Below are 27,197 nucleotides of genomic sequence, written 5' to 3'. Positions count from 1 at the left end.
CCCTATTAAAAACCACAGGCTGTTCCATCCCCATTGCAAAATGCCCAATATCTAGTTAAGTAATAGAGTGACCCAGGGATCTTAATATATAACCCTTGTTACTTATACCAGGGACTGTAATCTTGCACATGTCATCACATGGATTCTTCTGCCTTTATAGAAGGCTAGAAAGCACATTACTTTGCATTAGTTTTAGAATGATCACTTCCAAATTTTGGTTTGTTTTATATGAAATACATGAATGAAAGGAATACAGTTTTCACAGTGAGATCTGTTCTCATTCTATGAAAAATAAGACACAACTGTATAACACCATAGGCAAAAGCCCACTTTCAAGCTAGCTATCCCCAAGTTAACTGGCCTTCTCTTTCTATAATGCAATCCTCAGATTTACTCTACCATTCTGATGTCTCAGAGAAATAAAACCAGCCATTAAGACTTCTTTATGGGGAGGGGGGGAGGAGGAGGGAGGGGGGGAGGGGGGGAGGGGGGGAGGAGGGAGGGGGGGAGGGGGGGAGGGGGGGGAGGAGGAGGGAGGGGAGGGGGGAGGGGGGGAGGGGGGGAGGGGGGAGGGGGGGAGGGGGGAGGGGGGAGGGGGGGGAGGGGGAGGAGGAGGGAGGGGGGGAGGAGGAGGGAGGGGGGGAGGGAGGGGGGGAGGGAGGGGGAGGAGGGAGGGGGGGAGGAAGGGGGAGGAGGAGGGAGGGGGGGGGGGGAGGAAGGGGGAGGAGGAGGGAGGGGGGGAGGGAGGGGGAGGAGGAGGGAGGGGGGGAGGAGGGGGAGGAGGGAGGGGGAGGAGGAGGGGGAGGAGGAGGGGGGGAGGAGGAGGGAGGGGGGGGAGGAGGAGGGGAGGAGGAGGAGGGGGGGTGGGTGGAGGAAATCAGCCTGTTGAGAGGTCCAAATTGGACCCACCCTTAGAACTGTGAAGAAATCACATATCTTTTATTGTTCAATGGCAGGCTGTCAACATTGAATGGTGAAAGTCTTTGTCTAAGCCTAGTTTACAACTGACTGATTCCTGGGGTTTTCCCATTTGTCTCAAAGCTACAGAAACTTGCCTGAACAAATAGTTTCACTGCCAACAGCTCAGGTGCCTTCCAGGAACTACTCAATCACCATGCCATTAAATACTTGGGATCTCTCCTTTGTTTACTAAACATGTAAATCACCACTGCTGTGATAAGAACCCTGCAGCTGAACTTATGTTGAGAAAAGATGCCTTGCAAGTTAACCCCTTATAAGCTGAATATATATATATATTATATATATATATATATATATATATATATTCAGCTTATATATATATATATAGCAATATCATATTTTTTTTAAAAAAGGGTTCTATTTTAAAGTTGTCCATTTAGAGGAGTGGATGAGGAAAATGATTTGGATGTGTTCACTGGTCCTCCTAAAGGTATCTAGTTAATGTGAAGTAAATCTGATCCTGGGACATTAGATTACGAGTCACAACAAGTAATGCTGACATTTTATAGATCAAAGGGGACACCAATCCTCCAGTATGATGTGTTGGCCACCCTACCTCAAAAAGCATGTAGATACATTGGAAAGAAATCCAAGGAGAGTGACCAGGATGATTCCAGGCCTAGAGAAGGAAGCTGTACAAGATACAGGTGACTGAAGTTATTTTCATTGCAGAAAAGAGGAAACATGTTACCGGTCTTCAGTATAATGCAGGAAACGTATAACGTTGTGGTAGTAGACTATTTAGCCTGGATAGTGAACACAGAACTTGATGTAATTTCAAAGTTCACAAGCCCCAAGCAAGATTTGAGATTCCCTACACTATGGTGGTTATGTGGAACAGATTACCAGAAAAACCAAACTCTGGGTCAACTGTTACCTTTAAAAAGGATCTGGATCAATACCAGTCAAGAAGGGGAGCTATTAATAGATCTGTTTGATTCACACGGGGGTTAGGAAGAAAGCATAGAGATCTTGGGCGGAAGGGAGGTCGGTTTAATTCCAAGTCAGAGTTTCACTGAACAGGAAGGTGTCGAGTGGAGATGGCATTGATTTCAGGAAATGATGGGGAAAATCAGAGGGCAGTCTGTGGCATCTCATAAGAACATAAGAAATAGGAGCAGGTGTAGGCCATACGGCCCCTCGAGCCTGCTCTGCCATTCAATAACATCATGGCTGATCTTCAACCTCAACTTCACTTTCCTGCCCAATCCCCATATCTCCTGCTATCCACTTACAGGGAGGGCTGATTGCAGTCCTACAACAAACTCTTTCTCTCAAGCCAGTCAGATAATGTTTAGGAGATGTAAACAAAAAAGGGAAATTTTATCTGAATACTCCCAAAAAATTGAAGAAAAAAATGCAAAAATCATAATTTGCCTCCTCACAAACTCATGTGACTTGTTGAAAGCAGCCATTTTGAGTGTAATTGAGTCATCACAAAGCTCAGCCAAACTGAATTTCTCTGGCTGGCTTCTTCCTGCAGATGCAATTGGATTTCTAGAAACAGTTTTCTCTCTAATTTTCTCCCCTCTTCTGAAGAAGTTGGCCTGTAGGCTACCCAATGCATTTGATCAGTAGGCCAATGGGACGAGCTACAAGAACATCTTGTAGCTCGTCCCATTGGCTGTGTGGTAAAGCTGATTCTGGGAACCACAATGCTACAGCAGAGTCTGTATTTAGTCTCCTTGCTATACAAGTCCTCATTAAACACCTCTTCCCGTAGCTGCTGGGATGATGAGTCCATCTCAACAAGGTCGTCCGTTTCCACAACCGGTTCGCTGTCGGGGGACGTGGACTCGACAGGGATCACCACAACAGGGCTGACGTGCTCGGACAGTGCTGAGGCTCGCAGGAAGTTAGGAGCATTCTGCAAGGAAACAATTAATTATTAATACTAAATAAACAAATGCTGAAAATACACAGAAGGTCCATAATCATTTGAAAAGAGCAGACCGATGAAGACCATTCAGCCTACACCCGAAACATTAACTTTTTTCTTCCCTTTTCAGGTATTTTAGAAAGAATAGAGAAAGGAACGTCATACAAAGATGTTAAGAATCTGCCTCTAATATCACCCACAGCAATTCCTAAGCTGATATGATTCAGTATTTAACAGTAGGTTGATTAAAAGAAAGGGAATGATGGCAAATTGGTGAATTTGACCTACTTCAAGGAAGACTTGGTGCAACAAATTAATTGCTGAGATTTTAGTAAAGCTTATTGGTGGATGTGTGAAATCTTCCCACTGTGTCCACTTGAATTGTACTGAATTTAGCAGGACAGTTATAGATTTTTAATGCTTCCAAGCTTGGATTGTGTTTGAAAGGAGCATTTTAAACAGTGTAACACTAGGGTGGAGTGCTGGTGGTGATTGGCCTGAAACTGGTGGTGGAGCAATTTGAGGTGACAAATTTTAATTACCTTCCCCAGGTATGGTTTCCTCATTACTTCAGAGAAGTTAAACCTGATCTACACAAAACCTGTCTGTGCTGAAAAATCCAGTGTTATGAAATTTGGCGAGTTCCTGTGAAATTAAAACCACTGCTCTCCCTGATCATCATTCTTACCCATGTAACTGATGCAACTCTAAGTTACATTGACAACACTTACTCCCCCCCATGACTTCCACCTCATCTCCAACTTCCCTTTCCTCTCCTAGGTCCTTGAACACATTGTCCCAAATCTTTGCCTATCTTTCCCGCAATTCCCCATTTGAATCTCTCTAATGAGGTTTCCACCTTTCACAGCACTGAAACGATCCCAACCAATGTCACAAATGACATCCTCTGTGACTGTGGTGCATTATCCCTCCCTATGTTTCTTGAGCTCTCTGCAGCCTTTGACACATTCACTCACACCATCCTCTTCCAAAGCCTCTCCTCCGTTGTCCAACTCAGTGGGACTGCCCTCAATTAATTCTATTCTTACCTATCCGATCATAGCCAGAGCATCTACAACAACGGCTTTTCTGCCCATCCGCTCAACATTACCCCGGGATCTATCTTTGCTCCTCTTCCTCATCTAGGTCAATATTCTGGCATTTCCTATCTAACACCATCATTGGAGCAACAATATCTTCTCAGGGCAACTTGGGATGGGCAATAAACGAAGCCTTGCCAGTGTAACCCACATCCGGAGAACAAATCAAAAACAGATGAGACAAGGTTGTATTTGCTTAAACTGTTAGATTCAGTTCCCCACTGGGGTTTCTGTCAAGGTTGGGAGGTGGAGGAGGCAAAGCCAGCAGGTAATGGTCCTTTACCTGGCCCCTTTCTATTCACCCTCCCTAGGTAGCATAAATCAAGACCCGGGAAGAGCAGTGTATGGCTGTCAGCGTAACAGGCTTGGGTGTTAGAATCCATGTCAAGGATAGCTTTCAGGCCGTGGCGACTTTTGAAACCTTCCAAATTGGTTTCATTTTGGTCACCAAGAGCCCTTTTCCTTGGAACGTTGTTCCAGGATTTGGTTTGGAGATTCACGATGAACTCAAACTCTGAAACATTGCGTCCTGGGCTCTCTGTATTAAGGCTGTCTCTTGTAGGTAGTTCCAAATATTTGGCTAATGCCATCAGAAATAGCCTTAGGGACTGTTGTTGCAGTTGCTCTACTGCAAATGGTTTGCTTACATATAAATATGACCCAGTTAACCGGGTACATTGCCAATCTCATTTGCAAAGTACCTTGAGAATACAGTCGTCTTCCCCAGTTACTCTAACTTTCAACTCCTTTTTTGGAGAGAACAAATGTCTTGCTGTCCGCTGGGAATTTTCTGCAGTCAATCAGTACATCATAACCCTGGGGAGTCTGCTACAGGCTGTGTAAACAAGAGACCCTCAGCAGCTATGGGAACTCCAGTGGTGCAAACCTCCACAGTGCAGACATCATGAGACTGCAGACGCTGCCAGTTATGCATTAAATCAGGCTCATCCACATTTTTTTTTACTGACTTTAAAAGTCCCCTACATGATTCAATCCTGTCTCTGCCAACCCCAGTGCAACAAGATCATGAGACAATCTGTTGTGTCAAAACGATAAGAGCACATGCGTTGCATGAGCATTAAAAGCTCATGCACTGCTGTTTTTCTACTTTACCCCATAACAGCCACCTACCAGCAACAGAGACGTGGAAATCAGTTTGGGTAGGATTGGTTGGAGAGTGCGTGATGAGAATGGGAGTAATGGAAATCAGCTGTAGTGAGATCACTTGGCCCAGGCTGCATGAACACAAGACCCCCAGGTCGAGAGTGGAGGTGGTCTAACTTCAAAAGAAATGGCAGAAGGTAAAGGTGGGCTGTGTGCTATGTGAGACGCGAGAGCCAGGCTACAATGGGAGGCCATCCGAGTGATTGAAAGTTGCAGGAATTGAGCACTGTTAATTTGGGAGTATCTGTCACGATACCCTTGTTCAAAATTTGTCGGGGGGGGGGGGGGGGGGTTGGGGGAGGTGGGGGGGCAAAGGGCATGCAGAGTCAGGGGCCACCACGAGAGAACCAATTACAGCAGTTAAATAACCAGCCTGGCTTTGGGTGGGCAGGGTAGGAGGGAAAGATCCAGTGCCTCCACATAATATGGAATGCTGAAAAGCTGAAGCTAAGTTCAGATAAGGACGAGAAAGAGAAATTTAAAAATGAAAAACCTTCAATTTACTTTTTTTAGAATTCAGGCTAATCACAGTCTTACATTAATTAAAGCAACCAACGTGAGCACAAGACACCGAGAACAGAAAATGATCAGATACGACAGGAGCACAGGCTGGCACCCAAAGAGAGAGAGAGGGGAAGATGCTCAGAGGTTTTAAACACAGATTCTCTAAAAGAGAAGTATATCTAAGTTTAGGTGGCACAGTAAGTAGTGTAGATGGGGGCAGAAAGTTGCAAATGGACATTGATTAAGTGAGTGGGCAAAACTGTGGCAGATGGAGTTCAATGTGAGGAAATGTGAGGTCATCACTTTGGACCTAAGAAAGATAGATCAGAGAATTTCCTAAATGGCAAGCAGCAAGGAACTGTGAAGGAGCAGAGACACTTAGGGATCCATGTACAGAAATCACAAAGCTAGTGGGCATGTACAAAAGATAAGTAAAAAGGCTAATGGAATGTTAGCCATTATCTTAAGGAGGCTGGATTACAAAGGGGTAGAAGTTATGCTACGTTGTAAAGAGTTCTGGTTAGATCGCATCTAGAGTACTGCGTTCAGTTCTGGGCACTGCACCTCAGGAAGGATATATTGGCCTTGGAGGGTGTGCAGCACATATTCACCAAAATGATACTGGCACTAAAAGGGTTAAATTATGACGACAGGCTGCATAGACTAGGCTTGTATTCCCTTGAGTATAGAAGATTAAGGGGTGATGTGATTGAGTTGTTCAAGATGATCAAAGGATTTGATCGGGTTGACGGAGAGAAACTATTTCCTCTGGTGGTGCAGTCAAGAACAAGGGGGCATAACCTTAAAATTAGAGCCGGGCCGTTCAGGGGTGATATCAGGGAGCACTTCTTCACACAAAGGGTAGTGGAAATCTGGAACTCTCCCCCAAAAAGCTGCTGAGGATAGGTCAATTGAAAATTTCAAAACTGAGATAGACAGATTTTTGTTAGGTAAGGGTATTAAGGAATATGGAACCAAGATGGGTAAATGGAGTTAGGATATAGATCAGCCATGATCTAATTGAATGGCGGAATAACCTTGAAGGGGCTGAATGGCCGACTCCTGTTCCTAAAAAAAAATCACAAAATTTGCAATTGATATCGCAAGATTTTAAGTGAACTTGAAAAATGGCTCAAATTGCAAGTCTCATGAGTAAATCTGGTTAACTTCTAGTTCCAAAACTCTATACAGCGCATCTAATCTAGAAGCGAGGGTTACAAATTATCCCACACTCTTCCCAGTCTCTTTAGTAGCAAATCACACAGGAGAATGGATCTAAAATCCTGGGAATATCAATGATCTGTGATAAGTCCATGGGGTCTAGAATGGAGTTGCTGCTGGTGACCAGGACTTCTAGGATGTGAAGTCCCAGCTAGGTGAATATGCAGGAGTTATGGGGAACATTTTCCCATGCAAATTATTTTTTTAAAATTCGTTCATGGGGTGTGGGCATTGCTGGCGAGGCCAGCATTTATTGTCCGTCCCTAATTGCCCTCGAGAAGGTGGTGGTGAGCCGCCATCTTGAACCGCTGCAGTCCGTGTGGTGACGGTTCTCCCACTCATACTAAATTCCTTTCTTACCACAGGTGTTAACACGGTTATTTTAAATGGCTTAGCACTTGCAGTTAAAAAGTGCAGAGAGGAATTTAGTACCAGTGCATTGGACAATTTAAAAAGTAACTTATATTTACCCCATTGTCATGAAAATGTATGCAACTGAATCTGAGTCAATGATTCTGGCCCTTCAGTCACACTGTCACTTTCCATATATCAGCAGAACCCGGAGGTTGAGCAGTTTTATAATTTAACACTGGAACAGGTTGTGTGAGCCCAGGGGACAGCAACACTAGCGTCTGGTAATAAGTGTCAGAGTAGAACAAAGCTCAGTAGGTGCCTTTCTTCTGGATAACTACCGACAGCACTCTCTACCTGAACTCAATCCTAACTGAAGCGGGAGCCATATTTCTTGTAGGTACAGGACCTGGAGGTGTCTCTGCATTCAGAGGACGAGAGCTTGGGCAATGAGCCATTTTGCCAAATTCAAGGCAGTCTTTGTGCTACCGGAACTTGTGTGACAACACAAGATGATGTTAATGATGTTGGTGACTAGGAATTATTTGTGACAGTCAGTGAGGATCCTGGAAATAGGAGCTGCTCCCCCCGGTGGCTCAGTTTATCTCAGCATTGCCCAGTATGGAACTGAGCCACACGGACCTATTAATTAGGTCCCAAGCTCCATCTCCGAGTTAGCTGATCTCAGGTGGGGCAGATTGGGTGTTGCAATTGGCCTCTGTTCTCTGGGGCTACTGAGGGGGAAAATGAGAAAAGGTGCTTACTTCTGATTACTATCCAATGACTCCTGCTGGAAAGTACATGTCCTTGTGTGACAGGATAAGACAGTTTTACAACACCAAGTTATAGTCCAGCAATTTTATTTTAAATTCACAAGCTTTCGGAGACTTCCTCCTTCCTCAGGTAAGGAGGAAGGAGGAAGCCTCCGAAAGCTTGTGAATTTAAAATAAAATTGCTGGACTATAACTTGGTGTTGTAAAATTGTTTACGTGTGGTGAAGGATAGACTACTAGAGCCTGGTCTTTCGTTGTTTCCAAGACTTTATTCACAGAGATTCCCCTTACACACACAACACATCCTAGATAAAGCTCTCCTATAAAAAAGGATACGAGAGTCCCCAATTGATACCCACCAGCTGAATACAATTAACACTCATTGATATAAATTATACATTTAACACAGAACTCTGGTATAATGGCCATTGTTAATTATTTGTTCATTCAGTAGGAGCAGGAGGAGTGGTTAGTACAGAAGCTCAGGCAGCATAGGAGGCATGTCACTTGTAAAATAAACACATCAGCATAAAAGTCCAGAGTGAGTAAAAGTCATTTGAGCTGCCCAGAGCCCATGTATTATTTTACCATGAGCTTCCCTCGCATCCACCTGCCGTTCCCCTACTTTAAGGAATGCTAAGGGGTGAAATTTACAATTCAGCACTCCTGGTTTGTGTGACGGAACAGAGAATAGAATTTTGGGCTTGAAGGTCAGCACACGCGATTTGTGGCTTACAGGAAATTCCGTCCATTAAAATGAATGACTTTGACTCCTGAACTCCCAATGTATGGTCCTGTCACACAAAAAACAGCACTGGGAGTACCAATCCATAAGATTTACCCTCAAGTTAAAAATAGTGGATGTCCAAAGGGACTTAGGGGTTCAGGTACATAGATCATTGAAGTGTCATGAACAGGTGCAGAAAATAATCAATAAGGCTGATGGAATGCTGGCCTTTATACCTACAGGACTAGAGTACAAGGGGGCAGAAGTTATGCGGCAGCTATACAAAACCCTGGTTAGACCACACCTGGAGTACAGTGAGCAGTTCTGGGCACCGCACCTTCGGAAGGACATATTGGCCTTGGAGGGAGTGCAGCGTAGGTTTTACTAGATTGATACCCGGACTTCAGGGGTTAAGTTACCAGGAAAGATTACACAAATTGGGGTTGTATTCTCTGGAGTTTCAAAGGTTAAGGGTGATCTGATCGAAGTTTATAAGATATTAAGGGGAACGGATAGGGTGGATAGAGAGAAACTATTTCCGCTGGTTGGGGATTCTAGGACTAGGGGGCACTGTCTAAAAATTAGAGCCAGACCTTTCGGGAGTGAGATTAGAAAACATTTCTACACACAAAGGGTGGCAGAAGTTTGGAACTCTCTTCCACAAACGGCAATTGATTCTAGCTCAATTGCCAATTTTAAATCTGAGATAGAAAGCTTGTTGCCAACCAAAGTTATTAAGGAATATGGGCCAAAGGCAGGTATATGGAGTTAGATCACAGATCAGCCATGATCTTATCAAATGGCGGAGCGGCCTCCTCCTGTTCCTATATTCCCAAGTTCCTTCTTGTATCTCTCCTGAAAAAAAATCAAGTTGTAACATCTTTTAAATAAGGGCATAGAGTGCAAAGAATTTATACAAGACTTTGGTCAGACCAGAGCTATACTGTGTGCAGTTTTGAGCGTCCCATTATAGAAAGGACATTAGGCCCATCGGGAGCTGAGAGCACAGATTGCAGGGACAGGACACTAGTTACAAGGAAAGGCTTGAGATACTGGGCCTGTTTCTAGTGGAGTAAATGTGGCTGAGGAGATTGAATAAATTTTTAAAATTATGATAGTCTTTCCTTGTTCATTCTATTTCCTCTGCTTGGGGAGTCAAGGGATCAAATTGACAAGGGATTATCAATTTAAAATGGTCACTTAGAAAGGGAGGAGAGGTTAGCAGAGATTTCTTTACTTAGTGAAACATGGATTGCTTTGCCACAGGAAGTGGATAAGGTAGAGATCATGGCATCTTATCCAATTTTCTGCCCGCGTCCTTGGTGTGGCCCGTTTCCTACCCACTCCCTCTGTGCTCTCCACCTGTGCCAGAGGAGATTCAGTTGTACTCTGAAAAAGAAGAGGTGGCTCACAACTTCAGAACACCATGCTCTCCTCTTTTCTTTTGCTGTCTCACTTTGCACCATCAGTAATCTTGAACTCATCCAAAACTCTGCTGCCCGTATCCTAACTCGCACCAAGTCCCGCTCACCATCTACTTGCTGACCTACATTGGCTCCCGATCTGGCAATGCCTCGATTTTAAAATTCTCATCGTTCTGTTCAAATCCCTCCGTAGCCTCGCCCCTCCCTATCTCTAACTTCCTCCAGCCCAACAACCCTCCGAGATCTCTACACTTCTCCAATTCTGGCCTCTTGTGCATCCCCGATTTTAATCACTCCACCGCTGGTGGCCGTGCCTTCAGCTGCCTAGACTCTGAGCTCTGGAATTCCCTCCCTAAACTTCTCCGCCTCTCTACCTCACTCTCCTCCTTTAAGACGCTCCTTAAAACCTATCTCTTGGACTAAGCTTTTGGTCACCTGTCCTAATATCTCCTTACATGGCTCGGTGTCAAATTATGTTTGATAACACTCTGGTGAAGAGCCTACACTGAAGGCGTTATATAATGCAAGTTGTTGTTGTCTGTCACCAGTCCCTATTGGACAGCCAATTTCATGAGGCCACTGCAAGAGCTTCCCTTCGGATCACGAACAGTCGCGTCCTGGACACCATCAGAGCCGTGGTGTCGGCCTCTCTACAATAATCATTAATTATGTGCCGTGCAAAACAAAGGCACTGAATGCGTACTTATCAAGGTAAAAACACCATTATGTTACCTAGGGGGAACTACAGAGTCGGTCTGAGCAGGTACTGGGAATGGATGCAAACACAGAGCTGGGGTCTGCTGTTCAAGCACAAAATAAAAGCTCCCGGAATCTTTTTATTCTAAGGAAAGGCTCGAAGTGTCCCAAATTGAGTAACTCTTTGAATAAAGGTTCCTCTTCTGCCTGAAAAGTGTGGCAAATATACACATTGCTGCCAATTCCAGTCTTTACAGCAGGTTGCTCCTTTATTGCTAATTTTTTTACTCCGTATTTGTCATCCCAGCGCATTTGTTAAGTCTTCCCAAACAAAAGACTTGATGGTTCCACTTCTGGGGTGGGGTGGGGTGGGGTGGGGTGGGGGGTTCTAAAACTAGGGGTCATAAATATGATGTCATTAATAAATCCAATAAGGAATTCAGAAGAAACTTCTTTACCCAGAGAGTGATGAGAATGTGGAACTCGCCACCACATGGAGTTGTTGAGACAAATAGCATAGATGCATTTAAGGGGAAGCTAGATAAGTACATGAGGGAGAAAGGACTAAAAGGGTATGCCAATAGGGTTCGATGAAGTAGAGTGAGAGGAGGCTCATATGAAGTATAAACACCAGCATAGACCAGTTGGGCCCAACGGCCTGTTTCTGTGCTGAAAATTCTATATAAACAGCGGAACGGAAGGATGCATTTGTGATCTGTCCCACTGTGTTTTCCGTAGCCTGGCATTTGTCTGTTAAACACACAGCTATACATCCTGTACCGTGGGGTCAAACCTAGATTTCTAACCCTGCATATAGTGCTAATTGGCTGCCTGCCAAACAGTGCATTATAGCAAGGGTCGCTTGTACATATTCCAGCGATTCCATTAGATCTATTGCAGGGATATTGAACAGTAAGCTCAATTGGTATATATCCAAGTTCTGTTCGAGTCCGACGGGTGTTGCAATGCTGCACTGTGATTTCTTTATTAACAAACAGTCCCTCGCCTGAAATAGCCAGTCTTCATGTGTGAGCCTACACATCGAGTGTTAGTGGGCTAATTTTATGGTGGGAAGCATTACTGCAAGCCAATCTGTAACCTCATGGTCTGGCATATTCCTCACTCTACATTTACCAACAAGCCAGGGGATCAACCCTGGTTCAATGAGGAGTGTAGAAGAGCATGCCAGGAACAGTATCAGGTGTACCTAAAAATGAGGTGCCAATCTGGAGAAGATACAACACAGGAATACATGCATGCTAAACAACGGAAGAAACATGTTGACAGAGCTAAGCGATTCCACAACCAACGGATCAGATCAAAGCTCTGCAGTCGCGCCAATCCAGTCGTGAATGGTGGTGGACAATTAAACAACTGATGGGAGGAGGAGGCTCAAAGATGGCAGAGTCCAGCACGTGAGTGCAAAAGATAATGCTGAAGCGTTTGCAACCATCTTCAGCCAGAAGTACCGAGTGGATGATCCATCTCGGCCTCCTCCCAATATCGCCACTACCACAGAAGCCAGTCTTCAGCTAATTCGATTCACTCCACATAGTATCAAGAAACGGCTGAGTGCACTGGATATTACAAAGGCTATGGGCCACAACAACATCCTGGCTGTAGTGCTGAAGGCTTGTGCTCCAGAACTAGCCGCGCCTCTAGCCAAGCTGTTCCAGTACAGCTACAACACTGGCATCTACCCAACAATGTGGAAAATTGCCCAGGTATGTCCTGTCCACAAAAAGCAGGACAAATCCAATCCAGCCAATTGCCACCCCAGTCTACTCTCAATCATCAGCAAAGTGATGGAAGGTGTTGTCGACAGTGCTATCGAGCAGACTTACTCACCAATAACCTGCTCACCGATGCTCAGTTTGGGTTCCGCCAGGACCACTCGGCTCCAGACCTCACCAGAGCCTTGTTTCAAACATGGACAAAACAGCTGAATTCCAGAGGTGAGGTGAGTGTGACTCTACTTGACATCAAGGCAGCATTTGACCGAGTGTGGCACCAAGGAGCCCTCGTAAAATTGAAGTCAATGGGAATTAGGGGGAAAACTCTCCAGTGGCTGGAGTCACACCTAGCACAAAGGAAGATGGTAGTGGTTTGTGGAGGCCAATCATCTCAGCCCTAGGACATTGCTGCACGAGTTCCTCAGGGCAGCGTCCTTGGTCCAACTATCTTCATCAATGACCTTCCCTCCATCATAAGGTCAGAAATGGGGATGTTCGCTGATGATTGCACAGTGTTCAGTTCCATTCGCAACCCCTCAGGTAATGAAGCAGTACGTGCCCGCATGCAGCAAGACCTGGACAACATCCAGGTTTGGGCTCATAAGTGGCAAGTAACATTCATGCCAGGCAATGACCATCTCCAACAAGAGAGAGTCTAACCACCTCCCCTTGACATTCAACGGCATTACCATCGCCGAATCTCCCACCACCAACATCGTAGGGGTCACCATTGACCAGAAACTTAACTGGACCAGTCATATAAATACTGTGGCTACGAGCGCAGGTCAGAGACTGGGTATTCTGCGGTGAGTGACTCACCTCCTGACACCCCAAAGCCTTTCCACCATCTACAAGGCACAAGTCAGGAGTATGATGGAATACTCTCCACTTGTCTGGATGAGTGCAGCTCCAACAACACTCAAGAAGCTCGACATCATCCAGGACAAAGCAGCCCGCTTGATTGGTACCCTATCCACCACCTTAAACATTCACTCCCTTCATCACCGGTGCACCATGGCTGCAGTGTATACCATCTACAGGATGCACTGCAGCAACTCGCCAAGGCTTCTTCGACAGCACCTCCCAAACCCGCGACCTCTACCATCTAGAAGGACAAGGGCAGCAGACACATGGGAACACCACCACCTGCAAGTTCCCCTCCAAGTCACACACCATCCTGACTTGGAAATATATCGCCGTTCCTTCATCGTTGCTGGGTCAAAATCCTAGAACTCCCTTCCTAACAGCACTGTGGGAGAACCTTCACCACACGGACTGCAGCGGTTCAAGAAGGCGGCTCACCACCATCTTCTCAAGGGCAATTAGGGATGGGCAATAAATGCTGGCCTTGCCAGTGACACCCACATCCCATGAACGAATAGAAAAAAAACTACTCTCCTCATGGCATCACACATGCACTTTCCAGCAAAGGTTTCTGGATACCAATCAGGAGTGAAATCTGGCTGAATTCGTCCCCTCCCAACCTTAGAGATAGAGGTGAAATGTGCCCTCATCGTTCTCTTAGCCGAGATCAGCTAACTCAGCACAGACAGGGATCAAATCCAAGACTACCTTGGTTTGGATAGAATCATACAGTACAAGAGGCGGCCATTCGGCCCATCGTGTCTGTGCTGGCTCTTTGAAAGAGCTATTGAATTAGTCCCACTCATCTGCTCTATCCCCGTAGGCCGGTAAATTTCTCCTTTTCAAGTATATATCCAATTCCCTTTCGAAAGTTACTGTTGAATCTCCTTCCACCACCTTTTCAGGTAGTGTATTCCAGATCATAACTCGCCTCAGTGCCACACCACACAGTACAAATGATAGAACAGAGGCTATTTCATTTCCACAAATCTTTTTTTTTTGCATTGCGACACCTCTTGTTATGACACAAAACATTGGAATTGAAAAACCCCTGTTCTGCCACATGACATAATACCACACTCACACTGAGCATTTACAGACAATGGCAGAGTCTCCACATCCCTGGCACACAGTACATCACCACAGCTGACAAAGCAACCTATTACACCATAGACAGCGGAGCTGGACTGTGCTCATAGGTGCTCCAGCTATTCTCAAGTGGCTTACAGAAGCATCTAAACCTTTCAGTGCATTACTATTTTGTAACATGGCTCACGGCGCTTGTTCAGGTCAGTTTGAGAGAGACCAGTAACCACAAGGGGACTCCTGCCACTCGACACTATTAAATGTGTAAGCGTCCGCTTGGCTCAGTTGGTAGGATTCTTGCCGCTAAGTCAGAAGGTTGTGGGTTCAAGGCCCACTCATCTAAGCTGACTCTTCATCGACGCTGGGTCAAAATCCTGGAACTCCCGACTGAACAGCACTGTGGGAGCACTTAAACCACTGCAGTCCGTGTGGTGAAAGGCAACCCACCACCACTTTCTCAAGGGCAACTAGGAATGGGCAATAAATAATAAATGTCAGCCTTGCTAACGATGCCCATATCCTGAGAATGAACTAAAAAAATCAGTGCAGCTTGATGGGAGTGCTGCATTGTCAACATACCATTCCTTCAGTTTAATTCGTTACACTAGTAACTGAAGTCAATTCCGTTTACCCATCAATATGCCTTGATAACCCCAGCCAACAAAAAATCTATTGATCTCAGTCTAACAATTTCAATTGTCCCGGCATCCACAGCCTTTTGTGGGAGAGTGTTTCAGGTTTCTATTACCCATCGTGTGAAAAAGTGCTTCCTGATTTCACTCTTAAATGGCCTGGCTCTAATTTTAAGATTGTGCCCCATTGTTCCAGATTCCTCCACACCTACCCTATTGAATCCCTTTATTATTTTAAAGGCCTCGATTAGCTCTCCCCTCAACATTCTAAATTCAACAGATACAAACCAAGTTTATGCAACCTGTCCTAACAATTTAACCCTTTAAGGCCTGGTACAATTCTGGAAATTCTGCGCTTTACCCACTCCAAGGCCAGTATATCTTTCTTGAGGTTCGATGCCCAAAACTGAATACAGGATTTCAGATGGGGTCTGACCAAGCCTCTGTATAACTGAAGCATAAGAACATAAGAAATAAGAGCAGAAGTAGGCCAATCGGCCCCTCGAGCCTGCTCCGCCATTCAATAAGATCATGGCTGATCTGATCCTAACCTCAAATCTAAATTCATGTCCAATTTCCTGCCCGCTCCCCATAACCCCTCATTCCCTTTACTTCTAGGAAACTGTCCTATTTCTGTTTTAAATTTATTTAATGATGTCGCTTCCACAGCTTCCTGGGGCAGCAAATTCCACAGACCTACTACCCTCTGAGTGAAGAAGTTTCTCCTCATCTCAGTTTTGAAAGAGCAGCCCCTTATTCTAAGATTATGCCCCCTAGTTCTAGTTTCACCCATCCTTGGGAACATCCTTACCGCATCCACCCAATCAAGCTCCTTCACAATCTTATATGTTTCAATAAGATCGCCTCTCATTCTTCTGAACTCCAATGAGTAGAGTCCCAATCTACTCAACCTCTCCTCATATGTCCACCCCCTCATCCCTGGGATTAACCGAGTGAACCTTCTTTGTACTGCCTCGAGAGCAAGTTTGTCTTTTCTTAAGTATGGAGACCAAAACTGTATGCAGTATTCCAGGTGCAGTCTCACCAATACCTTATATAACTGCAGCAATACCTCCCTGTTTTTATATTCTATCCCCCTAGCAATAAAAGCCAACATTCCGTTGGCCTTCTTGATCACCTGCTGCACCTGCATACTAACTTTTTGATTTTCTTGCACTAGGACCCCCAGATCCCTTTGTACTGCAGTACTTTCCAGTTTCTTGCCATTAAGATACTTGCTCACTTTTGTATTCCACATGCACCTCATGCCTCCTATTTTCTTTGCTGCAACAAGGTGTCTCAGGCTGTGCTAAGCACCTCCCTACTCAACGTAGCTCAGATTAGAAACTGAGCAGAGATCAATCTACAAGTCTAAACACTCCAAGGAAAAATTTGTAGAGCTATGGGGAAGGGGCAGGGGAGTGGGACTAATTGAATAGCTCTTTCAAAGAGCTGGCACAGGCATGATGGGCCAAATGGCCTCCTTCTGCGCTTTAACAGTAGAAATTACTGTTGGCGATAGCAGCAGACAAATGACTGAAGCATTTTTGAATGACATTACTCTGCCATTTTAGCAAAGACATTTACCCCTCCAAAATAAAATGGTGCATCAAAACAGCGAACAAAAGCCTTATGGACATCTTACGTATTCATCCACTCATATTGGCAACATTTTTTTCTAGGCTTCAATATTAAGTGCAACTGCTTCCTCTATGCATCATGATGAATACTCGTGATAATCCTAGCACAGTATTGCCACGCACAAGGCAAAGAGGTTCACATTTTAATGTGTGTCAGCATCATTTGGCATTTTAATCTATAATATTCAGTGTTTCCTTCTATTTTCACTGCTTACGAGTCGCAAGAGTATGAGACAGATTTCAAAACAGTCTGCAAGCTGCCAGCTGAAAACACATATCAGCTGGTGTTGGTGTTATCATCTCCTCCTTAGCAGCAACAATTTAAATGTTTGCTTTCCACAGAATGTGCGCAAACAGCATATCCATCTATATTTAATCTTGAAAGAAGCTTACCTCCGGGAGCTGTGGAATCTGGATCAGTCGCTTGAAATATTGTAGGTTGCTGGATCTGTAAAATAACTCTTTCAGTCTGTGAAAAATAATTAACAGTAAAATTGTTAAGCATACGAACGCCATTAAAGTGGTCTCACTGCACATGCTCCAAACCCTTTACAGTGTTGTCACAAGGCACATTTCGTGTAATGTTTCAAATACACTACAGGAATAATCACACTTAAGCCAACATACTGTTGTGCTATACTCTTCTTGAGCGACACGCTTAATCAATCAACTCAAACTGCTCTTGGCTCTATCACCACCAGTAACAAAGCTGTAAGAACAAAAAACTCACCAACAACAACTTGCATTGATATAGCACCTTTAATGTTGAAAAAATGTCCCAAGATGTGTCACAGAAGCATCAAACAAAAACTGACGCTGAGCCAAAGGAGATATTAGGAGGGGTGACCAAAAGCTTGGTCAAAGAGGAAGGCTTTAAGGGTGGTCTTAAAAGGAGGACAGTGAGGTGGAGAGGTTTAGGGAAAGAATTCCAGGACCTAGATAGCTGAAGGCACAGCTGTCAATGTGGGCACACAAAGCAGGAGGGAAAGATTAAGAGGTTGGAGTGGGATGACTGGAGAGTTTGAAGTGGGTTGTAGGGCTGGAGGAGGTTACATAGATCGGGAGAGCAAGTCCATGAAAGGATGTAAACACAAGGATGAGACTTTTAAATTGGAGGCATTGGGGGACCAGGATCCATTGTGGGTTAGCAAGAAAAGGTGGGATGGGGAAGCAGGATTTGGTGAAGGACAGGATATGGAGCAGGACTGGATATGGTTTGGATGAGCTGAAGTTTACGGAGGGTGAAGAATGGGAAGTCGGCCAGAAGAGCATTAGAATGGTTGAGTTTGGAGGTAACAAAGGCATATATGAGGTTTTCAGCAGCAGATGGGCTGAATCAGGGGCAGAGGCAGGCAATGTTACAGAGATGGAAGTAGATGGTCTTCGTGATGGTCAGAAGCTCAGCTCGGTCAAATAGGATATCGAAATTGTAAAACTGTCTGGTTCAGTCTGAGACAGTGGCCGGGTAGGAGGATGGAATTGGTGGCTAGGGTACGGAATTTATGGCGGGGGCCAAAGACGATGGCTTTGGTCCTACCATCGTTTAGCTGGAGGAAATTGCAGATCATCCAAGAGTGGATATCGAACAAGCACTCCGGCCAACATAGAGGCAGTGAAAGGTTCGAAAAAGATGGTGGAGAGGTAGAGCTGGATGTCGTCAGCATACATGTGGAAGCTGACTTCCAGCATCTGCAATATTTTGCTTTTCCCCCCACTTTTTCCACTCTCTCCTTTACTGTATGCCATTGATTTCTCTGCAGATTTGACCTAATTGCCATTCCAGGCTCAAACAAGAGAAAGCAAGTCAATTATTTCACTTCATGTACATTAGCCCAGAGAAAAGCACTAGATTCCTGGGATGAGAAGGTTGTCCTATGAGGAGAGATTGAGTAGAACGGGCCTATACTCTCTGGAGTTTAGAAGAACGAGAGGTGATTTCATTGAAATATATAAGATTCTGAGAGGGCTTGACAGGATAGATGCTGAGAGGCTGCTTCCCCTGGCTGGAGAGTCTAGAACTAGGAGACATAGTCTCAGGATAAGGGGTCGGCCATTAAGACTGAGATGAGGAGGAATTTCTTCACTCAGAGGGTTGTGAATCTTTAGAGTTCTCTACCTCAGAGGACTGTGGATGCTGAGTCATTGAATATGTTCAAGGCTGAGATGGATAGATTTTTGGACTCAAGGGGAATCAAGGGATATGTGGATTGGGTGGGAAAGTGGAGTTGAAGTCAAAGATCAGCCATGATCTTATTGAATGGCGGAGCAGGCTCGAGGGGCTGTATGGCCTACCCCTGCTCCTATTTCTTATGTTCTTAAAGCAGGAAGAGCAGGCCGTGCAAGCAGGGATGTAGGATGTAGAGGAGGTTGCAAAGGTCTGAGGCCTGGGGGGGATATGTGGATTAAATTGAAGATTTTAAATAGATGTGCTGAAGAATAGGGAGCCAATGGAGGTCGTCAAGGATAAGGGAGATACCTGAACTGAACTTTGTGCAGGATGGATGTGGGAACCACAGTTCTGGATGAGTTGGAATTTACGTAAGATGGGTCTCAGGAGATTGACGGGGTAGGCATTGGAAAAGTTAAGTCTAGCAGTAACAAAGGCATGAATAAGGTTTGAGGGGCACTTGGGGTGAAACAGGAACAGAATGGAGCAATATTTCAGAGACAGAAGTAGATAGTCTTGGTGATGAACTCAACATGAGCTTTGAAACTAAGCTCAAGGTTGAGCAACACACACTGAGGTTGGGTTGAGCTTGAGTGGACATCCAGGAAGAGGGATGGAATCAGGGACTAGAACACAGTTTTTGGTGAGGACCAAATAGGGTTGCTTTGGTCTTGCTGACATTGAGCTGCAGAAAGTTCTGGCTTATTCAAGACTTGATGTTAGACAGGCTGATGAACTGCACAGTGACAGTCATGAAATCAAGGGTGGTGGTGCAGAAGTAAAGCGAATATCATGGACAAACATATGAAAGTTGATCCCATGCTTCTGGATAACATCACTGACAAATCAATCAAAAAATCAATGGATGCTATTTACAATGAGCAAAATCTTTAAATGTCAACAACAGACCATTACACAATGAAGAGCTCATGAAGCAGAGAGGCTTTAGAGATAGAAAATCATTAAAATAAAGCACACATAAGGAACTGAATATCTGTAATGCTTCAGATAGAATTGATGCTACTTACTGAAAGATGCATTTAAAAATGGGTACATTAGGGATCAAATAATTCCCTGGGGATTGATGATCAGAGTGCTTCCAGGGACATAGAGGCACATTTATCAAAGAATGGACCAATATAAAAAACCTCATCCTCGTCTTCAAATCTTTCCTCAGACCACCCTCTTCCAGCCCTGCGTTCCATCTTGCACCCTCTGCTTCTCCAACTGTGGTCTACTGAGCATCCTCTGCTCTCTTTGACCCACCATTGGCCAGAGCTTTCAATCATTGCCCACACACCCACTTCCCCAGAGGGTTTCACTAACACCCTCAGCCTCATTACATCCCTTCCCACCTCCAACAGCCTCCTTAAAATCTATCTTGTTCAGATCCCTTTGGCCACATCCCTTAACTTCCTTCCTACACGTTCCCTACATTACAACAGTGACTACACTTCAAAAGTACTTTATTGGGTGTAAGTGCTTTGGGACGTCCTGTGGTCATGAAAGGTGCTACATAAATGCACATCGTTCTTTCCATTACTCCTTCTCAAGTCTGTCGGCAAATTGTGACGTGCCTTGGGATATTTTGCAACATCGAAAGCACTACACGAATGTAAGTTGTGGTTCTCAATGATATCAAAAAATTGCATTACAGAAAGGAACTCTCCTCCAAACAGTGCATTGAAAGAAGCTGATATTCAAAAGCACCAATAGTCAGCAAAGTAATACTAAGTGGTTGCTGGGTTGCACACTGCACTGGAAATGGCGAAGAAAAACAAACAGTAACATAGACAACCTTCATCCTGCTTTCAGAATGATGTGCACTCTGAGGTAGAGCACTGACAGGAGGAGATAAGCAAAATGTTCGTTTCTACTTACTTTCTGAACTGTTCGTGGAATCGGTCTCTATGGCCTTGTAAAGTGTCTGCCGGGAGACCTGGAGAAAAAATGTAATTATAAAACTAATTCTTCAATCAAGCAGGAAGGCATAAAACACAGCTAACTGGATTCAGTTTGTAACATAAAAATGTTTAAAACCAACTTTCACTGCTTTGAGAGTGTTTCCAATACTTAAGGGAATTTGTTTAAGATAGTTGAAAATCGAACCTACTCCAGATCACTGTGTGGTGCAGCATGCTTAAAACATTTAACCTTGAGGGTAAATTATTGACCTGGTTAGGAAATTGGCTGAGCGGTAGGAGACAGAGTAGGGATGATGGGCAGGTACTCAAATTGGCAGGATGTGACTAGTGGTGTCCCACAGGGATCCGTGTTGGGGCCTCAACTATTCACTATTTATTAACAACTTAGATGACAGGACAGAGGGCCGCATATCCAAGTTTGCCAATGACACAAAGATATGATGTGGAGATAGGCAGCATTGTAAGCAGTGTAGATGGAAGCATAAAATTACTGAGAGATATTAATAGATTAAGTGAATGGGCAAAACTGTGGTAAATGGATTTCAATGTAGGCAAGCATGAGGACCTAAAAAGGACAGATCAGAGTACTTTTTAAAATGGTGAAGAGCTCGAAACAGTGGAGGTCCAAAGAGACTTAGGGGTCCATATACACAGATCATTAAAATGTCATGGACAGATACAGAAAATAATCAAAAAGGCTAATGGAATGCTGGCCTTTATACCTAAAGGACTAGAATACAAGGGGGTAGAAGTTATGCTGCAGCTTTACAAAGCCCTGGAGTACTGTGTTCAGCTCTGAGCACCGCATTGTAGGAAAGATATATTGGCCTTGGAGGGAGTGCAGCGTAGATTTATTAGAACGATAACTGGACTCCAAGGGTTAAATTACGAGGCGAGATTACACAAACTACGGTTGTATTCCCTGGAATTTAGAAGATCAAGGGGTGATTTGATCAAAGTTCTCAAGATATTAAGGGGAACTGATTGGGTAGATAGAGAGAAACTATTGCCGCTGGTTGGGGAGCCCAGGCTAGGACTACATGCATAGGGTGGTGGAAGTTTGGAACACTCTTCCGCAAACAGCAGTTGATGCTAGCCCAATTGTTAATTTTAAATTTGAGATTGATAGATTTTTGTTAACCAAAAGGTATTAAGGGATATAGGGCTAAGGTGGGTATATGGAGTTAGGTCACAGATCAGCCATGATCTCACTGAATGGCGGAACAGGCTCAAGGTGCTAAATGGCCTAACTTATGATTATTTTTGCTAACTCACGAACCAGAATGAATTCAGCGTAGTCTCACTTCAAGTAATCAAGTTAGCGGATATAAAAAAACTTGCTCCCTATATAATCGGTTTTAAGACTTAAAATGGATTTTATTCCAAATTCTGTACTGAAGCTCCTAGATTAGTACGGGACTAAGTAGAAGACTGACTGAGCCTCTCTCTCACAAAAGAGGAGTGAGGCAAGGTTGCCTATTCTACTTAAATTCCTTATCAATGATGTGTTCTATGGGCATTCTAAGCGGTGGTCTCAGTTTCTGTTCCAGGCATTTCTGAAAGAACTGCATTGAAACTTTGCTTTTGACAGACTCAGAGAATCTAATGTTCTCTGCTCATCCTCTTCGCAGTGGGCTGCGATGGTGGTGCACTTAAGTGTTGTATTATGGCAATGGCTTGCAGGATTATCTGGAACAGAATGAGAAAAATGCCACCCCCAAGGGGTGGCTCTACCCCTCCAGGGCTGTGTGTTGATAGGCTGTTTCAGCTGATTAAACCCCTGCAGTACCCCGTGCACATTTGGTGCTCCCCAAGCCTTGGACCTTACTGACCTGCACCTAAGCTCACTAGACTTAAGTGGAGTGTGTCCCTGTGGGCAAACAAAAGCTCATATCCTCAGTAGCTTAGTTTGAAAACTGTAAATACAGTGAGTCTTCAGCAGGTGACAGACCCCGATCAAACTCACCGTCGTAACCACCGCCCAGACTCACTGTCCCCACAGATCTCTATCGCCCAGTCTCGCCATCCACACATTCGCCTACTGCTCAGATGCACCGTTCCCACAGACACCGGCTGCCCAGACACACTTTCCTCACAGATCCCTACCACCCAGACTCACCGTCCCTACAGATCCCGACCGTTAAGACTCGCCGCCCCCACAGAAGTCTACTGCCCAGACACTCCGTCCCTACAGATGCCTAAGAAAATAACTGTAAACCATTTGGGTTTTTATTATAAATCACACAATGTTTCCAGCTACCCACAGATTGCAGTCTACACCATTTACGCAGCTGTGTGGAGTGGGCACAGGCTCTCTCACAAGGCTTTAATGGGAGTGCGTAGTCAATCTATGGATAGATTTCATGATTTGCGCCCTTGGCATGCAGCTCTTTCTCTTCTTCCCTCCTCAGCAACATGGTTCCTGTCAGCAGCTTGACAGAGCAGCAAAGGGCACCAAATCAGAGAGGTTCACAGCCCAGTTAGACACCCATTTAGAGGGACAAGATGTAAATCAGTCACTGCCTTATCTACCAACTCTACTCTAAGAGAAACATTTGCTAATCCCACAGCCCCCAGGCGATGGAGAGAGAAAAAGAGGTACAGAAAGAATAGGAAAAAAAGAGAAAGACAAGGAAAAGGATATAAGAAAGAATACATTAATGCTGGCTGGCTGTCTCAGAGGCTCATGTGACAGATGCAGCTTGCTGTTTTTAGGTTAGGTTGTGTTTTTCGGACACCTCCTAAATGTAGCTTGTGACTGAAAATCTCAGGATTAGTCCAATGATGACATTTCTGGTCACTAGCTGAGAGAGAGATTGCTGCAGACCACATATTTTCAAGCTGGACTCCACAAGGGGATCTGTTAACTAGCAAGTTATTTCCACTGCTGTATACAATTAAAGATGTTTTTTGCAATAATGGTACTATTTCCCTTCAGGTAGCTGACATAGCTGAAGCAAGCACAGGAAAGTTTCAATATTTACAAAGGGTCCCCCATATAGAGCATTGAGATGTAACATATAACCTCTTCAATAATACACTCCCCTCTGCTGTAGGCCTACAGCCTATTCACCAACTCTAATTATATGGTGCCGAGCAGCAGTATCTTTATGTACTGCCTGCAAGAAACATCTGTGACCCTGGGTAGTTTTTTTGAGTGAATTATACTTTCATACTTACAGGAATGTAATTTGAAGAGGAGTTTAACTGTGTAGTCGTACAGGTGGCTGCAGTCGAGAATAACCTGGATTAGAGGAGCCAATCGACACTGGCCAGCCGCTGTTACAGAGACCGATCTCGACATGTCAAGGGAACTGAAGACTGCAAAATAAAAGGAAACTGTGCTTCACTACACAGAACCACAGCAACAACTCTGCAGCAGACATAAATGACAGACATACAGCAATCCATCATTGCACGACAATAGTGAGACATAACCTCTTAAATAATGTACTCCCGCAGAACCCATAGAAAATGGCCACCTATCAAATGCATTAGATATGTCTCCCAAAAGCAATAATTCAGAAAAGATTTGCTATATGTATTGGATGTACAATAAGCATGTTTGGACTAATGAAATTATCACAGTGGGTCAACTCAGGAATGCATTGCCCAATGTATTTGCCTAATTCGTTTACGTCGAGAGTTGTTGGAGCATGGAATGATTTGTCACAGGAAATGGATGAGGCAGAGACTGTTGCATCTTTTAAGGGAAAATTAGATAAATATTTGAAGCAGAGGAAGATACATGTCTATGGGGAGAGTGCAGGGCAGTGGGATTCCTTTTGGATTGTCCCTGCAAAGAGCTAGCACAAATATAATGAGCTGAATTACTTCCTTCCATGTTGTAAAGTTCTAATTCCTCTTAGCTTTTCTATTTTTTTCTTTTTGCTTCCCCTTTATATTTTCTATATTCAGCTTGATTTTCTTTCATATTATTAGCCCTAGATTTTTCCGATGCTTTTTTCAATTCTTATTTTAATTTCTCTACTCATCCAAGCAATTCCAGCTTTTGCTACACTGCCGTTACTTATGTGACTATGTCCAGTCTGTACTTTAATCATCTCCTGTTTCATTGGCCCAGAATTTGCTGGAGCAGCTTGCACCGTAATTTGGATTTTTTTTCCTCAGCCTTCTGCTATAATTATTTTTGCACCTCAAATTGCTTGAAATGTGAATTGATAATAGTGCATCTGGGACCTTGGTGAATGACGGGAACAACAGTCCATCTCCTTAATCAATTAAATTTAAGGATAGAGAAACAGAGGGAATGACTGAAAAGGAAAGAGGGTGAATTAGAACGAAATTAGATAGAGAGAGAGAAATAAAGAGAGGGAAAGAAAGATTGGAGTAAGAGAGAGAATAAAGAGACAGAAAGGAAAAGTAAGAAAAAAATTTAAAATTTACAAAACCTCCAGGAACAATTTACTACCTGTGGGAATGGGACCCCACAATTTCAATTGTTCCCTTTCTGGTCCTCCACGGTTGAGTGGCATGTCAGGACCATAAATCACCCCATTAACAGGATATTTACAATGTGAAATAGCAGCCCTAACTTTCTGCGGCTAGTTTATGGCTCAATTCCAACAATTTCTCGACACTCCTGGGGAGAGTGACGGCGAGCTACAGACGGAGTGGCACAAATCGTCCAGCAATCTGTGGCATTTCGCAACTCGTGGCGTATCTCTTCCTTGCCACAATTTGCTGGAGGTTTTTTTTAAAACGCACTAATAATGGCGGGTGCAGTGAACTTGCCGTTATTTTTCTGGCAAATTCTGAGCCAATGCTTCCAGTGTGCAGCCAGATCCTGTCTTAATTGCATGGGAAATCAAACCAAGTTCAATCGGCATTCATAATAACATTTAAATGAAGCTCTTCCCCATTTTTCAATGAGCGCACTTCTGGCCAGCCAGAAGATGACGGCAGTGCAAAAGCAATAGAGATCTGGCAATATCAGTGGCTACATCAATGCAAATAGTGTGAGTTCCTGTAATTTAAATGAGCTAATTGTGTATCCTGAATGGCTGGTTACACGTTGTTTAACAGAGCCACTTGTCTGGATCTCTGCCCAAGTTTCTTGCCCCTGCCCCATCACCCACTACATCCCAGTGCCATCCACCATGACTACTGGAAAACATACCCTATAGAGACAACAATGGAATGGTCAGTCTGATTTGAAATCCTTACACTGCAGGCAGATTGGGGACGACACCCAGTCAGTGATATTCCTCTTTAAAAGATTAGACTTGCACACTAGAAGTTCATCATTCTGTTAATCAACGAGTGCAAATTGTTCACAAGAGGCTTTTTAAAAAAAAAATCTAAATATGGTAACAAACCCAGTGATGACCAGGTTAGCTAACCATACCCGCCCTTCAGTGATATCATCCGGTTTTTTTAGCTTTTAACCACATCCTTTGTTGCATTACACATTGCGGCATCATGTTCACGGGTTCCACTAGGCAGAAACAACACTGTTTCACTGTTTTGAGTATGATAGTGGCAATCAACAAAGTACCCTACAGAACTGACTGATTTAGTTTATTCATAACCAATATATCTCTAACTGTTCTAATATTTTTAGAGTAATTGTTACAAATTTTGCATTCTTTTCTTCTTTTAGGAAGTACATGAAATTCTTTGAACCAAAAACAAACTGGCTCAATGATTTACATTATTAATCGGCACATCCATGTAAATAATAGGGCTTCCTGTAATCTGAATGAGCTGACTGTATCCTCTGTGGATAGCTCCTTATCTCTGAGCTAACAGACCCATTTGTTTGGAAACTTCTGAATTGAGTGAAACTTAACAGATATAAATGTATATTTCTTGTTGGATCACGTGAATCCTGTCTAGCTTCACACTTGAGTAATGCATGTTATTTAGATTTTGCGTGTGACATTGTTAAATTGTACACCTCACTAACATTCAAGTAAAAAAAAAATCAACTTCAAAAGAATTAAAAGGGACTTTGCTTCAGTTGATCAGTTTTTCCACTGCTTGTTGACAAAAAGTTTACTTTTAAATGTGATACATATACCAATACTGAAAGGGGTGAGAGAAGCCAAATCCTACAGAACTTGCCTTGCCAATACCTGAGACTTTGTCTTTCGACACTAAACAACCTACTGTATTTCTTCAAAAGAAATTACTACAAAAGGTAAACAACTCATAACAAATAGCTCATTATCTGGGCTTGCACATGAAGAACAGTAAGGTACCATAGAGTGAACCCCAGTGTGCACTGTGTTGGTGAGATTACAAGATAACAATTTCGAGAGTCAGATAACATTAAATAGAGAGAATTAAGAGAGTGGTCTAAACAGT

The 27,197-nt window shown here is 43.9% G+C and overlaps 1 protein-coding gene across 4 annotated transcripts in view; it reads right to left on the bottom strand.

The window, feature by feature from the left end:
- The window catches only part of hip1 (huntingtin interacting protein 1), a 228,191-nt gene that overhangs the window by 66,597 nt on the left and 134,397 nt on the right, over positions 1-27,197 (bottom strand). For all 4 annotated transcript variants that reach the window (XM_068008049.1, XM_068008050.1, XM_068008051.1 and 1 more), the window contains 4 exons: positions 24,048-24,188; positions 20,824-20,881; positions 17,169-17,244; positions 2,693-2,848 (listed from right to left, as the gene is read on the bottom strand). In XM_068008049.1, the coding sequence (XP_067864150.1) occupies positions 2,693-2,848; positions 17,169-17,244; positions 20,824-20,881; positions 24,048-24,188 (431 nt within the window). The remainder of the gene's footprint in view (positions 1-2,692; positions 2,849-17,168; positions 17,245-20,823; positions 20,882-24,047; positions 24,189-27,197) is intronic.

Source organism: Heptranchias perlo, chromosome 28 (genome assembly GCF_035084215.1).
Source record: "Heptranchias perlo isolate sHepPer1 chromosome 28, sHepPer1.hap1, whole genome shotgun sequence".
NCBI lineage: Eukaryota > Metazoa > Chordata > Chondrichthyes > Hexanchiformes > Hexanchidae > Heptranchias > Heptranchias perlo.
This window is presented reverse-complemented; position numbering and strand designations above follow the sequence as displayed.